The sequence below is a fragment of the Lepisosteus oculatus genome, chromosome 19 (genome assembly GCF_040954835.1).
Source record: "Lepisosteus oculatus isolate fLepOcu1 chromosome 19, fLepOcu1.hap2, whole genome shotgun sequence".
NCBI classification, from domain to species: domain Eukaryota; kingdom Metazoa; phylum Chordata; class Actinopteri; order Semionotiformes; family Lepisosteidae; genus Lepisosteus; species Lepisosteus oculatus.
This window is the reverse complement of record NC_090714.1, coordinates 1,928,221-1,946,005: the sequence shown is the minus strand read 5'-3', so window position 1 is coordinate 1,946,005 and position 17,785 is coordinate 1,928,221. Positions and strand designations below refer to the sequence as shown.

The 17,785-nt window shown below is 36.4% G+C and overlaps 1 protein-coding gene across 2 annotated transcripts in view; it reads left to right on the top strand.

Annotated features, from left to right (window-relative positions):
* The window catches only part of mad1l1 (mitotic arrest deficient 1 like 1), a 279,399-nt gene that overhangs the window by 25,466 nt on the left and 236,148 nt on the right, over positions 1-17,785 (top strand). For both annotated transcript variants that reach the window (XM_006636986.3, XM_015359763.2), the window contains exon 10: positions 1,768-1,854. In XM_006636986.3, coding sequence (XP_006637049.1) covers positions 1,768-1,854 — 87 coding nt within the window. The remainder of the gene's footprint in view (positions 1-1,767; positions 1,855-17,785) is intronic.

The following is a 17,785-nucleotide window of genomic DNA, read 5'->3' as shown; positions in this document are numbered from 1 at the left end:
TACTTCATTGCCTTTGCAAATTTGCTTTGTGTTCGAGAATCTGACATCAAAACAATAAAAACGTGAAGATGCATATTTTTAATTTCCACGTGTCAATAAAATGAAAATATAAATCAATTTAATTGAGTTTGAAGTAAAAAAAGGAATTAAATATACAGTGTTAGTATACAAAAAAGTTTGAAAATACAGAATACAAAAGTTCACTTCGGCTATATGGTAAGCTTTTCTTTCAGACACGTTTCATCTTTAATTATTATTTTCTATCCTGAATGCTTCGTCTGGCTAGGAGAGATTCTGCACTTTTAGCCCATCAGAGACATTCTGCTCTCTTACCCATAAGTGTATGATATACCTTTGAATTCAGAAATTAATTTTATTGTTTTCTGGAACAGTTTCCTATGCAGAGGTACTGTACATTTATCTGGCACATTGATCTAGATGATCAAAATTATTTTTTCTTAATGCATTATTTGGTAGCATTGTCCTAGAAAGTTTTCAACTGTATGGGCTTTCCACGTTAAATCAGCTTTCATTTTATATTATCTCCACTTTTTTCTGAAATTCATCCTGTAAGTGAAGGGTTTGAAACAAAATGTTGCATTAATATCACAAATGGTTTTTGTTCTTATGTTTTTATGTGGTGTGTTTTTACAGTGCCAAACAAAAGTTTGTAAACTCGTAGGTTAGTATGTATATCACATTGTGGACCTAGTAGATTTTCATGAAAGCTTTAATAACAGATGACGATAGCCTTATTAAATGCACATTACGAAGACATAACAAATATTTGTTTTATTTCATTTATAAAATGATCCAACTTTAAATATCCTTCTGTGAGTAGGTGTGTGAACCCTTAGATTCAGTAACTGAATATTTAAAAATATAAATATGTGTAATACATCTAAATATATATATACTTTTTAAAGATGCTATTTTGGTTTGTTTTTCCGTATGCTACTCTATAGACTGCTCAGCTAATATATAAGAACAGTTATGCGCTGGAAAAGCTTTTTGTGTTTTAAGAGAAATGATGGAAATGCAGTGTGCTTCTGAGTGCACTAAAAAAATACCTTAAACTAAGATGTTTTTGGACAAGAAGGATGCTGTTCAGTAGAAACTCCTGGGAATCCTGAGAGCACATATCGTTTTTGTTTTGAGGTTTATCCATGTTGTCTTTTTGAAAAGGGGCCCATTATTTTTAAGAGAATTTTTCTAAAACTCGGATGTCACAAGAATATCATTAATTCTAGGATGTTAGAATGGGTGTGCACATCTGGGTGGAAGAAACTCCCTTGTCTCAAAAGACAGCTGTAGTTTCGGTTCATAAGGAATCTTTGATTTCTGTCCTTATTGGTTAATGAGGAATTCACTTGAGGATAACTAGTGTGGTTGTTTCTTTTCTATAACTAGCAGTAAGATTATAGGTCTCCTTTTCTCAGTACATGCCAAGGGAGCGTTTGTAACATTTTTTAAGGACTAGTTTTTAAATAGATTTTCACAAACTTGATTTGCCAAGGATAGTTTGAACAAATCTTTTAGTTATAGTTTTGAACTTCTTGAGAGTTTTTCAGCAACTTCTGCTGCACCTTGTCAGACTGTACACAAGCTTTATTATTATTATTATTAAGCTTTGTTGCACACCTTTGTGCTTCACAGCCATGAAATACATCAGACAAAAAAATACGATATGTTAATGCCTGCTTTTCTGCTTTATTTTGTGTGTCCTGGCCTACCTGACTTTATTGTGTGCGTATTTATCTTTTTCAGGAGGCCTGAGGACCTGTCGGGAGAGATCATTCAGTTTCAGCAGAGAGAGATCACCTTGAAGCAGCAGAACTACTCTGTCACCAGCAGGTATGGATGTTTTGTAAATCACAGAACAGAGCAGTCGGATGAGATTTTGCTGATGGTTTTCCTTGTGGTATGTTTTCAGTGTGAAACAATGTGTTGAATTAAAATCATTCTCGCCCAGCTAGACAATACACTTTAAGCAGTCTTGAAACAAGAGGCCGCAGTGCAGAGGGTGAAGTGGTTTCTTGCTCTTGAAGTGGGCCCTTCAAGAAAACGTGTGCAAGGATTTGGGAAAACAGTACATCACTGGCTTCAGTGTTCCACAGGCTGCTTGCAAGGACAGCGCTCGTATTGTTAGTGTGGTTGAAAAGTCTGCTTTTAATGAGGGAAGTTAAATTATGTTCTTTATATCTAATAAGTCTTAAAAAACATTTCTTTGTTATTTCTGCTTCATTTTTGCACAAAACTGGGCCTGGATGATACAACATGATTACAGCAAATTTAATAGATTTGGTCATGTTGCCCTACGTTAAATCTTCAATTTTCTTGAGAATCATCAAAGTTACCAGTTGGATGAATAGTCTTTTAATTTTTCAGATTTGTTACAACTCCCTCAACTTAGTGTCTCAAAAACCAAAAATGAGATCATGAATTATAGTAAGCATCCTCCAGCTCCTAATCCAGCAGTCAGTGAGGAGCAAGGACAGACATTGTCAGCAGTTACAAACGTCTTGGCACTATTGTCGACTACAAACTAACCTTTGAGGAAAACATGGATGCCATATGTAAGAATTGTTCTTTGAAAGCCCCGCTCTGTTAATGTGTGTGCTAAACGTCTGAGATCCAAACGTGAAGGGTTATGTTTAATAAAGCAGAGCTAAATTGTAGGAATTTAAAGGACAGCCAATAATGTTTTTTTTTTTGTGAGAACCCGCAGCAGATTTTTAATTGATCGTTTTCATTCATTTATGGGTATTGATTTATTTTTAATGTGCTCAGAAGGTCCTGTCTTTCTAAACCTGTTGATTTCCTGAAATACATGTGGTAAAGATGCAGTGCTGTGAGCTCGAACCTGCTGGGCTGACATTACTGCGTCCTGGCTTTGTAGATCGATGGCCGTAGACCTTTCCACAGATGCGCAGGATAGCTCTGCCACCGTTAATGGCTTCCTTCAAAAAAGCACTGAACAGCTCCCTTGCAGCGGCCGTGCACAGCGGGGTAAATACTCTAGTAAAGTGTACTTCGCACCAGCTCTTGGTTTGTGTTCAAATGATAATCATTAGGGGAGTTTTAGTGCTCTCGACAGGATTCCATATTGATTGCTATTCCTCTTTTCTGCTTGGTTTCTTTACTTAACTCTGTCAGAAGTCCTTTTGTGTTGCCCAAGTTGGCAAATAACAGGCTGCAGGAGAATTAAACCAACAGATCATTTTAATCTACTGTTAACTTCAGCCTCCAGATTTAAGCACTGTGAAGACCCGAATCTTGGATAATGCACTTCTCTAATGATTTACAAAGTCACAATCGGTTTTCTCATATCAGCCTTGCAAAATCATGAACAAAACAGCAGGAATATTATGTTATATAGCCCAAACTCTGTGTTTACTTGTAAGCTTGATTCAATGGTGAGAATAAGATTTTTTTTTTATTTGCACCGTGCTCCTTTTTAAGTCATTTGTCTAAATGTTTGCATATTTTCATGGGAAACATTTTTCATAGGAGGTATAACATTGCTAGGGTTCTTAGGTTTTATACTTGTACTGTATATTGCAAAATGGCATTTTCTAAACCCTTGTTTGCTCTTTGTGGAGTTGGTAGACTGCTTGTCCTAAGACATACCTTCCTTACGGTTTTAATTGTCTCCATAAGATGATGGGAATGCTTGTCCATGTATAAAAGATTCTTTTGATTTCTAAAAAAAAGAAAATCAAGATGTCTTAATTGTATGTAAGGTATGAAGTCTGGATGTATGTAGGGACCTTAGTGAAAGTGAGGTGTCAGCTTTAATTGGCCCACTTGAGATCTGTAGTTTGGCAGTATACAGAGTCTTTAATTGCTCTTGGTGGTTAGTTATTAGCCCGGTATGAAAGAGACTGATAAAATGCAAAATATAATGGCTTTGAATTGCACTTTTAAATTCTATAATTTATTGAGTGGAAAAATTGTACCACTTCAAAGATTTTGCATGAATACTGCTGAGTTTGTTTATTTTTTTCTGGTGAAGTGCATATCTTTTAATTAAACTTGGATTTTTTTCACTTCAGTAATGCAGAATTAAACTGTGTTTAATTTATTACTGTCCTTCAAATCTAGTAAAAATTGCTTAAACACTGAATCATAACATAAACATGTTTGGATGTATGACTTTAACTGCAGTACTGTAGGTGTCAACGTCTGGCACGTTAAATTGAGTGCAGTGCAGTTAAATTGAGGCTTTTCAACTGACTAATTTGCTTAATTCTTATCTTTAAGTGTTTTGTTTATATCATCTAAAATATATATTTCAGGAATGTGTAACATTTTTACAGTCCACATTAGAATGCCTGGTCAGTGTTTCAAGTAAAAAATGCACAGAAAAATGAGAGAGCGTGGAACAATTTCATTTTATATGACTTGTATTTCATACTCTGAATACATCTGGTATAATTTAATTTTCATACAATGCATTTCTAAGCTATAACCTGGGAGGTAGGCTTGTTATTTTTAAGGAGATTAAACATATTAACAGTGTCAAAGGAAACATTTTTGCATTTCCTTCTAATGTAGTGTAAAGTACAGTTAATCGAAAGTGGAAGGCATTTCATACTGTTTCGAGGGTTTTATTGCAGGCTGTGTTTAATGCAGAGAAATGCATGACTTAAGCATCACAAGCTAGCCGACTGTGGATGTATGTAAAAATAATGGCTTGGAAGTTTAATAGGCAGTTTAGTAGTGTCTCATAACGTTAGAAGAGGAGGGTAAGCTTTATTGATCTGCAGCACATTTTTTTATTTTCCACCATTAAATGTTATTAGACTCCACTCCTTAAGGCATGAAGTTTATTTGGATCAGCGATGACAGCACTTAATTAAATAAAACAAGTATGTTAAAATAATTTGTGCAGGATACAGTCTTTGTTGTGTGAGTTTCTGCTGACATGGAGATTCGCTCAAGCATCTTCAAACAATTTATACCTGGAAATGGTATACAGGAGGAACATGATAAAAAAATCTAAATAAGCCATGCTGTAGGGGAATTTTCGGAAGGAAACACGACTTATTCGGTTGCGAGTTACTTGCTATTTGATTCAAGGATCTCGTTCAGCTGTTTTTAGTGTCACATAGCATAATGTTTTTTTTTCCCCTGATGGATATTCCACACTTTCACAGGCCTTAGGGAAGGGAAGTACCTCCTGCTCTTGGGTTGAAATAATAATACCTGTTTACCAAATATGCTGATAAGCTGAAGGAACTAAACCTAAGACCATTGTGCCTTAGATTGCATTTAGTTGCTACTCCTGGACTGATTCCAGAGCAGCAATAGCTTTTCTGAATGGAGTTATATTCAAGTGTTATACCGTTTTAACATAAAAGAACTTTCTTGGATTTAAAATCTACACTCTTAACTATATATCCTAGCATTGTGTTGGCTAACTTGGAACATTTTAATGGGCTGCTGATCTGCAGTGAACACTAACTTTTGAACTTCAGTCAAAAGCTACTGAGTCTTATTTGCAGCTCAATGAGAGTTGGATGAAGAGATGCAAAATGAAATGCTCTGATTTAAAATGAAATGATTTCCATTTTGAATACAATGCAAAACATTATTTAAAGATATGAAATTAGCTATGATGGTTAGTAGGAATTAAATAAAGCATTTATTTTTTCCCTTACAGCACCCAGACCTTTTTTGCATTCATCAGTTTTTTCATAATGTTCATATCCCATGAATCAACTTCATTTCCCTCCGAAAGCAGTGACATTTTATTCGCTGCCGCAGTGTGTAAAAATGCAGTCGTTTTCCCTTCCGCAAACAGAGCATGAATGTAACTTTGGATGAGTTGGGTCATAAATGCTCCCAAGTGCAGAGTTGTTTTTTTGCAAGTAACTTTTTCATCCTCATGAGGCTCTTAAGTTTTGAAACAGGTTAGGTAAAAAAGTTGATCCAGATATTGTTAATATTTAATCTTTGGAAGGTAATTACCAAATTCTAATTGTTTTCCTGTCTGCTCCTTTTCTCACCCGCATTCCCTTGGTTTAATTTATTTATTTTTTAAAGGAAATAATGTAATAAAGTTCTTACTTTGCCTGTATTGACTGCGTATAGTGACTCCTTTGTATGTTTCATTAGAACTGTAGAACACAACTATATTTGTCATACCTTTTAGATATGACATTCTTGGCGAACAGAAAATGTGCACACAAAAAAAAAAGCCCTCAAAAAGCCTTCTTATGTCTGTTTTATTTGTTTGTATCCTGAAAGAATACTCAATGAAATAAAGATTTGAGAATCCCTGCTGTTTAGTTTGAGCACAGCTGCTGTGTGACAAAGCTTTTGCGCACTGGTAATGTTGATCTCTGGGGAGAAAAGTTAATATTTAGTCAAGCTGTGTTTTAAATGCTGTAACCATTTTTGCCATTCCTTTTGATTCAGATTTGTACAGCGCACTTTTAAAATGCTAAAACGGACAAGAGCCTAATTTGTGAGTTCGCCTGACTAAGTAAGCAATCCTTCTTGTAAGCAGGAATCGAACCGAATGTTCCTTATTGAAATTTCGAACAGATTTGAGTTTGGGAGAGTCAGTGTATTTGGGATTTAAATGATTCAAGTTTTTAATTTGTGATATTTGAGTTTCGTACGTACTGTAAAAGAGCATTTCTCCTGAGAGGAACTGAGAAGTGCTGCTTGCCTAGAATGTACTTAGCCACCACTGTTGTCGTTTTAGCCTGTTCAAGGGCATGAAATCTTATTCAGTCTTACAGGGGCATCAGAGGTCCCCCAGAACATTTAGACTCTGCAGTGCTCTAGGGTTGACGAAGTGATGATGTCTAAGCCATTGGGTCTCAAAACCAGAGAGTGCTAGTTATTGCTCTAGCAGTTTGTTTTAAATGGTTGTTGTCAGACCAGCATATCTGCATTGATTCTTTCACATCTGAGAAAGCTGAGGGTGTTATAAGGCTTCTGATTGTGTTGCTTATCAGGCGAAATTAGATGCAAGATGACAGATGTTGGTGGTTTGTTGACTTTTAGTGATCCTGAGGTCTAAACAGGACAGGCGCTCAGGTTCTGATAGGGAAAGGATCTGAGATTTTTCTATTTAATTTTTCATTTTTTCTTTCCTTAGGAGGTTGGGACACATAAAGGTTTTAACCTTTTCTATCCTGTTTCAATGACACATGGTGACAAAAAGTAGAGGAGATGCTATAAATTCATTCAGGAAGTTGAAATGTTTGGTGTCTTCTTTGCAAAGCCTGTAAAACTTGGGAGAACTTTGAGGGACATGTCCGTGAGGTTTATGCTTCATAGATCAATCAGCCGGATGTTAAAAATTAGCAGTAGACATGACTTTGCCTACCTCCTTAATGTGATCTGGTGAAAATTATCTGGTTTTATTGCTCTTTTTTCCACACTTCATATATTTTACTGACACAAAATAATTACGTATGATCCTGACTCTCTCTGTTAATGCACATTACCTCTGTTTGAAATACAGGCTGGCTTTTAATAACTTGAATCTCAGAGCTGTAAAATTGCAAGCAATCAGTCACACCTGTTGATTGGAGCGCAACAAATTAACTGAACACTCCCATGAAGCTGAAGCATTGCAGTGCTAAGCTCAAATTAAAAATGAGTCAACCTATGTACTATTAAAGATCTTGGCGTTTTGAATTTGTTTTTGAGTTATTAATTACAGCTAGTAAAGTTTAATTTACTGATTTTTTTTTCCTTTCTTCGTTTAATTTATGACATTTTTATTTGTTTCTGGGTGTTCGTGTTTAGAGATGTTTCAAAACTTGTCATCAGTACATAATCTCATTTTTAAATAATGAACCTTTAGATTTGATTCATTTTGTGAACTGAGAGGACTGATCTAAGTAATTTTTAATTTAGTGATGGTATATAGCTGCTTTTACTTAATCTGTAACTGCGTGTGTTTATTCCCTGTATTTATTTTCCCATGATGCAGGCTTTATCATGCTTCAGATATTTGATGTTGAAATCTGAAAAGCCACAATACTACTTTCAAAGTCTATAATTCAGGTTCCCTTGTCTAGTGCACGTTACGAATTTGATATTTTCTGGTCATGTAGCAGCTTCTTGTGCCTTTTTCTTTTTGAGTTGACTAGATAGCTTGAAGATTTAGTTTAAACCTGAGTAACCAAAAGCATTATTACTTTGTGATAGTCTTCAATTCAGTGCAGGCCACTCCACTCTTAAGACGTTTTTTGTGGTTGGTTTGAAGGAGTGATTTTTTTTTCCTTTTGCTGTCAAGAGCCCACTTTCATCTTTCCTTTGGAAAACCCTCATGTTTTATTAAGGTCCTCTATTCCCAAGTGATCGTGACTTAGTGAGCTTATTTTTAACCTGTGTGGTTTTTAAAAATAATTTCAATTTTTAATGACAGTACTAACATATTTATAGATATGTTCGAAGAATAAGATTCAGCCCATGCCAAAATATACCAATTAAACTTAAACTTGCTAATGTAAGGGTATACACTCTTGTCTCTCCTTTCACTCCAGTGGAGCTGATAAACCGTAAGGTTGTACATGTACATTTGCATGGGGTAAAGATACCTTACTCATGGTCCGGTCTCGTTTTGCCCAGATTCACAGATCATAGGAGCTCACTAGTAGTTCTGTCTTTGGCTTTGATTTCAGTTTGCTAAGAATGTGCTACTAGCTTGTGTTTGTCTTTCTGAATGCTCCTTTCTTTTTTGCATTTTGTTTTCTTCATAAATGAAATTTAATTCATTTTATAGTGAATTTACTTAAAATTTACCCCCCCAAAATATGACAGAACAGATGAAAGGGTGCAAAAGGATGACTCTGTGTGGGTAGCGTGTTCCAGATTCTCACAAGTCTTTGTGTAAATTGTCTCCTGCTACCAGTTTTAAATGCACTTTAAAACTTCTAACTTGCTCGGTTAAAACTTCTAACTTCCAAATAGTTCTCACTTGTCTCCTGTTGTTCACGTTTCATTGTTGGTTCTGCAGCAGTCCGTTAAGAGACTGGGTAAAGAATCAGACTCCAGGCTACAGAGGTGAAGTGTTCATCAGGCCTTTATTTCAGCTGAGGTGAAGGCACAAGCGCATGAGAGGATGAAAAAGCTTCTCTCTCCTTTTTCTTTCTTTGCCCGTTTCCCTCTGGCAGAGCTCTCTTTAAAGCCGGATAACAAAAGTTACAATTCTCTCTGCCCCCCTCATCCAGCAACTGCATGACTTTCCTTGTTTGCCATTTTAAAAACGTGTTGTTGTTGTCTTCAATAATTTGTGGTTGCCTGCAGTCTATGTGTTATGTTAGAGCTACAAGGACATACTGTTAACAAAAGAAATGTTTTAAACCATCATCTTTTTATAGATGTGAGGTCATGGGTGCTTTGAATCATAACTAGGTTACACAGAAAGTGCAGGTATAAGATCATATGTTTTTGAGATAATTGTGGTGTTCTATAAAAGATATCCAAAAAGAATCCTTCATCGTCATAGGGTATTTCTTCATGGAAATATATGTAACAAATCGTATTCCTCCCTACACAGATTTAGGAGCAGCAATATGTTTTTGTAATGTGATGACCAGAATTGTACATCTTTTTCTAGTTTCGCTGTGCTTGGTACGTGTTTGACATACAGTAATATCCTTCAATTTCAATTATTTTCCTTTTCACAATACATACAAATTTGCTTTTTATTTTCTTTTGCACAAAGGCAAATTTGTTATTGAAATCTGACTGCTAGCTATTTTCCCTGATAGAGCTAAATGCTTAACCGTTATGAGTGATTGAGATTTCAGACTCTAATAAGCACGTGTCATATTTGTGTACATAGATGTAAAATCAATAGAAAAATGGAAATACATTTCCAGGGACTTTGATTTTAATTAACAGGCCATTTGTATAGGAAACAGTGGAAATCAGATGAGCATGATTACCAATTTATTAGTGAATCATTAGTATAGAATAGGCATTAATTTGTACATGTGGGTTCCTAGGACACCATAATAGAACAATTAAAAATCTTGATTTGTTGAAGTATAAACATTGTAATGTCAGGATCCTATGCGAACATGGGGCAAACACAAGCCCCCCAGTTCAGAATCGAGGGCTGCTCTTGTTCATTAGGCTTGGGAGAAGACCTTTTTGTTTTTAGTTGTTGCTACCATGTAACTTAATTTCACATGCAAGCATTCGGTTGCGACATTCAAGTTTTGAATAAAAACAGGACACATTTGTAGGTCAGCACAAAGGGACATCATTGGAAGGGGCTTGAACATTTTTACAAGCCACTGCATAGTTTTCATTCCAGCACATTGTACACACAGTCGTCAAATTAATTTTGTAAATGGTCGCTATAAAAATGATCTGAGGTCATATTCTTTAATGGGCTTTATGGTTTTTATGTTCAAAGGATTCATTTTTTGTGTGAGAATTAATATTCCTGCTTTGTCTACAGCTTGGTACTGGGGATGGTTAGCATCAGTACTGTATGCAGGTGTAGGGTGAATTGTCTAGTCCTATCAATTAGAGTTTACTGGGTCTGCAAATAGAGGTAGCATTTTATAAGAAAGTAATGATGTCATGTATGATTTTGGGGGAAATGGTTTTGAAGGGCAGTAGCTGACATTAGATACCTGTAGGTCACTTGATTGCCAGCTCTAAAACGATTCTTTTATAGCTATTCTTCACAAGGTCCTTGATTCTTTTCCCGCATGTTAATTTCTCGATATTCCAAATGCCGTTGCTGGCTGAAATGTAAAATTCCTTAATACTTTGCTCCAACGAGATAATCAGCTTATGCATGATGAGTCATGAATATCAGGATTGAGTTTTTGAGTAATGACTTTTTTAAAACGGCAAATAGAATTCCAATTCATTTTCGTTTGGATTAGCGTTGTCCATAATATCCATAAAATACCAGACCAGTGAAATGAAAAGTTGACTTGTGATGGAGGCCCTGCTCGATAGTTATACCTCACACAAACCTGTCTGATGTTGCTTGCCTTGGGAGCAGCAGGTTCGGAGACCCGCACGGCGCTAAAGTACTAAACCGCTTGTCAGTATCTCGAGACAGAGCAGAGTTATATAGTGTGTATTGTATGCAGTGCACTCACTTGAGGGCCAGGTGTTCATGGGCCATATGGGTGCATGTATACAGTTAATTTAACAACAAATGGTATCACATTTATAAATCGTTACCAACTTAAGTGATGAGGGTAAAGAACAGGTTTTCTCAGCAAACCCAACTATGCTGGGAGCTCCTGAGCCACTCTTTGAAAACTTCATCTGCAGAATCAGATTTTTTCTGCAGAAATGATGAATGGCTCAGAAGTGGATAGTGCGACCTCAGTGGGTAAAAACACACAAAATGGCATGCATGTTGAATCGTGACACATTGGTAAGGTACTGTACAAAGTTCTCAAGTTGTATTAATTTTGTAATCTGTTTAGATTCTGTGGCTGTAAGGGGAAATGGGGTCTGGATCTGCAGCTACTGCACGCATCCAGTTTAACAACGTTTTCTCAAACATTTGCAAGATCATTTTTATTGTTCCTGGTGAATTTAGGCATGTCCCCTACAGGTATGTGGAGAATAAAATTGCAAGGGATTTTGTTTTAAGCATTCATTCATATTTTTGTTAGTTGTTCTTTTTCCTCACTGTGTTAAAATTGGGGGGTGTTGTCTTTATAGCATTAGAAGCCATCAGTGCTATTCTGAAAAGGATAACACAGCATTTTATATTAATGATGTTTAACTAGATTTAATGCATTTAATGCACATACAGTGTACACCTAACCTAAAATGCTGTTCAGTTTTATTAAGATATTACTTTAAATCCTCTTTGTTCATTAAGATGCTATTTTAATTGCCACCCATAGTGAATGCTAAGAGAGCAGATATATACTGTATACAGTATGTGACGTTCAAGCCATATAGTTCTTTTTTTCTTTCTTTGTTTTCTGAGCCACAATTACTGTAGTGTTATTCAGCCAGAGAGTTGTCTTCTAAGAGACTTCTTTTGATAAAGGGGATGCTTTAGGTGTAGTCATTTTTTTTACGTACAATTATAGCTACCCTTATTTTTACACTAAATGAGCAAAGTAAATTTTGATTTATTAACATGATATTATTAACATAGTGGTTCACGTTCAACTGTGGTCTACACCTACTATATTTTTTTATTGCTTTCCAATAATATTTTTGTATTGTTCTAGTAGTAGTTGGCAAAAAATGTAACTATATCCTACAATTGTAATAGTCATTTGTAAGCCATTGATATTTTTGTCAAATCTTGCTTGTGTTGACTTATGTTATGGTTTTTTTTAAACACTAATTTGGGCCAGTTTACATGAGGGCTTTTTTTACATGAATTTCCATTATACCTAAAGTGAAGCAAAAGCTAATGGAAAATCCTTACAATCAATTTAAACCTTCAGTATTTAAATTGACAATTTCACACAGGGTTCTGGGAAGCTGAAGTGAAAGTAAAGCCCATGTAAAAACAGATTTAACATGAACTAGGTGTTTGTGTGTCCACAAAATCACAAAAAAATTTTCATGAAGATGGTAGTTACGATTGCATTGATTAAATGAAGTTACTAACATTACTTTCTAACACTAACCCTAGCCCAGCCTGAAAACCACACTCACCCAGAAGACCATTTAAAAAGCATATTTCAAATAAATGAAAACTTGTTTAAAACAGGAACATTATCACTGCAGATCAGTTTCCAGTTCACTGAAGCACATTTTCAAATGAATGGCAGGATTGTACACAGTTTCCTAAAGGGCCTTAATGTGCCTGAGCTTGGGTTAGGGTTGGCTGTCCCACAAAACCCAGGCTCTTGTTAGTTTTAGGACATAACTGAAATGTAGGGAAAGTGGCTGAAAATTTGCAAATGCCAAAGCAAAAAAAGAGGTTGAAACTGGTGGGGATCAAGAGCACGGTGGCAGTGGGTTGTGGAAGTCTGATGCCTGATGGGTTATTTATGGTTATTTATTATTAATTCTGGGGACATTCATGGTTAAAAGTACCAGAATCGAGTGTGCACACAACTGATTTAAATACATGGATTGGCACCTCCTGCTTCTCCACAATTCGCATAGCATTCAGGAAAATATATATTGTCGGGAGGAAACAAACACAAATCGGGGAATGGAAAATATACACTTTATCTGAACCATAGTTGATCTGCAGTTAATGAACCTGCAAAGTCCAGAAATAATATTCTGTGTTGTTTCTGCACCAGAGCTGAAGAAAGCCTAATGAGTAATATCTTTCCGTATCTCTAAATGTGATCTTTAGATTGGGATTGTCTTTTCCTTGAATATGAGACTGTAAACAGACCAAATGGGAGGTTTTAGTACTCACCGCAGATGTTGATGATGGGTGGGACTGTCACTAAGCATGGTGTCCACATCGCAAAGATCTTTACACTCAAACAATTGTGGTACAAATTAGCATTTTTGTCCTTTTGATTCCTTCTGTTAACATTTTTTATCTCAAATAAAATCTCTCCCAAGTATGAAATGAGCACTAAATTTGTTTTGTTTGTGGTGTCATTCTAGTCCTTTATTTATTTTGTCTACCAAGGTTATCTGATGTCAGAGTCTTTGAGGGTAATGGCACTCTTGGAAGTATTTTTCCCAGCACTGTTATTAATCATGACAGTTCAGTTATCTTAAAAGAAAACTGTTCATTAGTTCTAATGCAGTAGCAATGTATTCACAATAGTCGGAGTGGTGGATATGAAAAATGTAGAATATTCTCCCCACAACCCAAGAAAGTGTAATATAAAGTTTTATTTATGAGCTTGTTAAGAACATGAGATGTTTTGTCAATTTCCTTTTAACTATATTAAGTAGTTTGTCTTGATATTTATATAGTAATGTCTTAAAATAGTTTTCCTTAACATACTGTCTTTCTTCTCTGCTTTGTTTCTTTAAATCATTAGATGTCCACATAGATTTGGCCTGGCAGCTTTTGTGTATGCATGCGAACATTATGCTCTTTTTCATGACCATTTTCCAAAGGTAGGTCTGTGGGCGTAGTTACATTCTTCTGGGAAGTTGAGCAAGCAACAGAGTGCTCTATGCCAACGCAGAGGATAATTATTTTTTTTTTAAAAAAGGATAGGAAAGAAAAAGGGAGCAGATTTTTTTTTTTTTGCCGTAGGCATGCAATTCCTCTTCTCTCACTGTGCCTGCTGTATCTGAGATAACATTTCCAGACGAGTGAGTTAAAGAAAAAAAGATGTATTCTGTTGATGAATGTGCCATCCCCTCCCAATCTCGCAGCTTCTCTCTGCCAGTGATGGATTCTCCTGTTGCCTGTAGACATGGGGCCTCTGTGAGAAATCAAGTGTGCCCTTAGCCCCCCATAGCACTCATTAGATGTAATGGTAACAACCAGTGAGGTCCTGGTTATAGTGTCTTCAGGCTGTTGGATGTGACACCTGAGCCTCAGAGAGAAGATTATGTAGGAGGTAAAGATACCAGCTGAGCACAAGCAAAGATTTCTCTTGGGGTGGGGGGGCACGAGGAAGGCCACACCTGTTTAAACCCACGTAGGAGATCTTGACCTAGATGTATGAGAAACATTAGGCTGTGGTCCAGGCTATGTTTAGGAATGTCACGTTTCGGTATCTGAGCCTAAGCAAAAATCAGAACGGTGGCCTTTTTGTCATTGCTCATTAGAAATTCTGCAAATAAAAGTCAGGTTGATGTTGCTGCATATGGTAACCCCAAAGAGTTGAAAAGGCTGCCAGAAAACATTTGAGCAGTGGAGGGTTAAAGGAAAGAGTTGTTTTAAAGTAAAAATTGCTCTGGGCTGAAATGTTATGCGTTTGTAATTTTGGTTGATATGCCTTATTTGAAGGAAGTGAACCGTGAAAACCTTCATCAAGATGGACTCAAATAGATTTAATCACCACGGTTGTTTATTCTCATTAGCACTATTATAACTTGGCTAGAAAGAGGTATCAGCAGGAAACCTAACTAACACGATCAGTTATCAACATTGGAAACGGCCATTATAAGGATCTGCATAAGGAAATGCTACCAGTCGATGATAGAGAAATTAAAGATGTGCTGCTGAAACTGAAATTATATCCCCAATGTTGCAAAACACATTAACTACAAGATATCTTTAAAATAGATTATTTGTTCTTATATTAGGGAATGAATAGGACCATCTTATAAAACCTAATCAGATTTTGACAGCATTTCTTTGTCTTCTAAGAGACCTTGAACTACATAATACGATTCACTTTTAATTCTTTTTGTTCCACAGAGACAGAGATGACTGACTGTTAGAAATAAATCCTGTCATTTTGGGGGGTTTTGCTGGATGTTTGGTAGAGTTGTTTTCATACTTCATCAGATTTCTTTCTACAAAGCAAGGTGTCCAGCAGGGGATGTGCTGTTTGAGTATAAACTTGAACAGCAATATGGTTGCTAATATTGATTAATTGAGTAATCTAGTATTTGTTTTATTTCCTGCAGAAAAATAAAATATTGTGACTGATCAGGCTGACATCATTTTGACTGTTCACTTCAAAATTAATGCCTATTTTAATGATACAGCGTTTTATATGCATCCTAAGGATTAACCTTTGAATACATATACATGAGTATGTTTTATAAAATTAATAGCAACTATTTTGTTATAAAACAATAATATTTGTCAAGTGTATTACAGTATAGGCTGGTTAATTAGCAATGTCACTGTCAGTGTTCTTCAACCATAATGATAGTTGGACTGGTTGGGTGTTCTGGGTTTTCAGTGTTCAAATGTACTCGCCAGTAAATCATCCGTAAGACATATTTAGAGTTTTTTGCCTCCAAGATTGACAATTTTTGGCATGCTTGTCACTACTACACCTTCTTTCTGCATGCCTGTTCTTACCGGTTCTCTGCTTTCTTGTTTCTCTCAGTTTGACCCTGTCACCTGTCTGCTAGATCCCTAGATTCCTTCTGTTTTATTTCAGGCCTGTTTCCCAGCCCTGTGCCCTGCTGTCCTCGACATAATGACTCCTTAAGCTCTGGAGTGGTACCGTGGGCCTTTGAAACAGCTGCAGTTACGCCTGTACCCCCAAAAGACAACGTGGTTCTGGACAACCTTATCGTGCCTTTTGTGTGAAGTTTTTAGAACGTGCTGTTGCAATACAATTTAACATTCACCTCATTGCACATAACCTTTTCGAACCCTTCCAGTATGGTTTCGGACAGTTACACAGCACAGAAACTGCCCTTGTTAAAAGTACTAAAGAATTTCTCATGGCAGCTGACTCCAGTTCTCTATTCCAGTTCTCCTAGACCTCAGTGCTGCTTTTGACACCATTAATCACAACATTGTACTCTCCTGTCTTGAGACTGTTTCTGAGTTATCTGAGTTTCTGACATTGCTCTTAAATGGTTCAACTCTTATCTTACTGATCGCCAATACTGTCTCTCTCTTGGCGGGTGTTAGGTTCTGAAGTTGGCGTGTTAAGACGGGCGTTCTCCAAGGCATGATGCTGGGCCCTGCTGATCATGGTCTGAATGATAATTTCTGTGCTGATGCACTCTCTAATCGCATTTCTTACATATAAACCTGGATGAGTCCAAATTGGCTGGTAGTGGTAGTAGTACTATGTCTAGCGCACAGGCTGGAAGAAAAAGTGATAAAGAACATGTAAACTGCAGTTAATCTACGAATAGCATTTGTCTGGAGCCCCAGTACGTATTGAGGACTAGGTGTTTAATGTAAATTTGGTATGATGGTAATTAACAGGTTAAATGGCAATGTTTTAGGATGCATTTATTTATTTTTGGAAAACCAATGCATGTAGATAACTCTAAAAGTATTCGAGGATGTTACACCTGAAGAAGGCTCCACAACCGAAAAGTGGTGTTTCCCTTCTTCTCTTTTCAACAATGGAATAAACCTTTACTTGTTCCTTTGCAATCTACGCATGCTGATGCAGCTACCTGCTTGAGCTAATGAGCCTAATAGATTGGCTTGTAGCAGTTGTCTTAATGCCTTTTTTTGTGAACCTTATGTGTATTAGGTTTATTAGGAGGTATGCAGTTGACCAGCACATGAAGTATAAATTGGGGTCAGGTAGTCTGCTTGAGTAGAAAGGTAATTAGACTGGGGATACGACTCAACATGTAACTCTGCAAAGCTTAAAGATTAAAAATGCGCGGTCAAACACCATGTCTTATACTGTGTGAAGATTAAAAAGGGATCAAGCCCCCTTCAGGAGAGACCTATTACGCAGTTTAATTTTAAACTGTCAGAGTAATTGATCTGAACAGACATTTGGGATGCTTTTAATGTGGTATTTTTGTAATAAACAAATGTGATGATTTCAAGTTTTTGTCAAGTTTATTTTAAAGATGAGGCTTGGCTTTCAGTCTGGAAAGAAACTATTTTGATCACTCCCCGCAAACTCTAATTTATAAAAAAGGTAACTCTTCAGGATTTGACAAGTCTCCCATTAAGCTTTAAAGGTGTTCAAAAATAGCATTGCTTGTTCAGGGACTTTTTTTGACAAATGCAGTACATACTATTAAAAGTCCACTGGGGAGACATATTTATGGGTAGTCATAGCAGTTTACATCAATTTTCTTTCTATGCAGCAATTTGCAGTTGGACCCAGGGCTCATCTGGCAAACAGTCAGGAGTTTCTATAGGGTATATTTCCTTATCAGGCAATTCTGTTGTTGTCTCATGTTCTTATGCTGTTCAGTTTTACATTCAACCTAATTTTAATTAAGTATATTTTTTAAAAGCCCTCATAGGCTATAGGGAGCA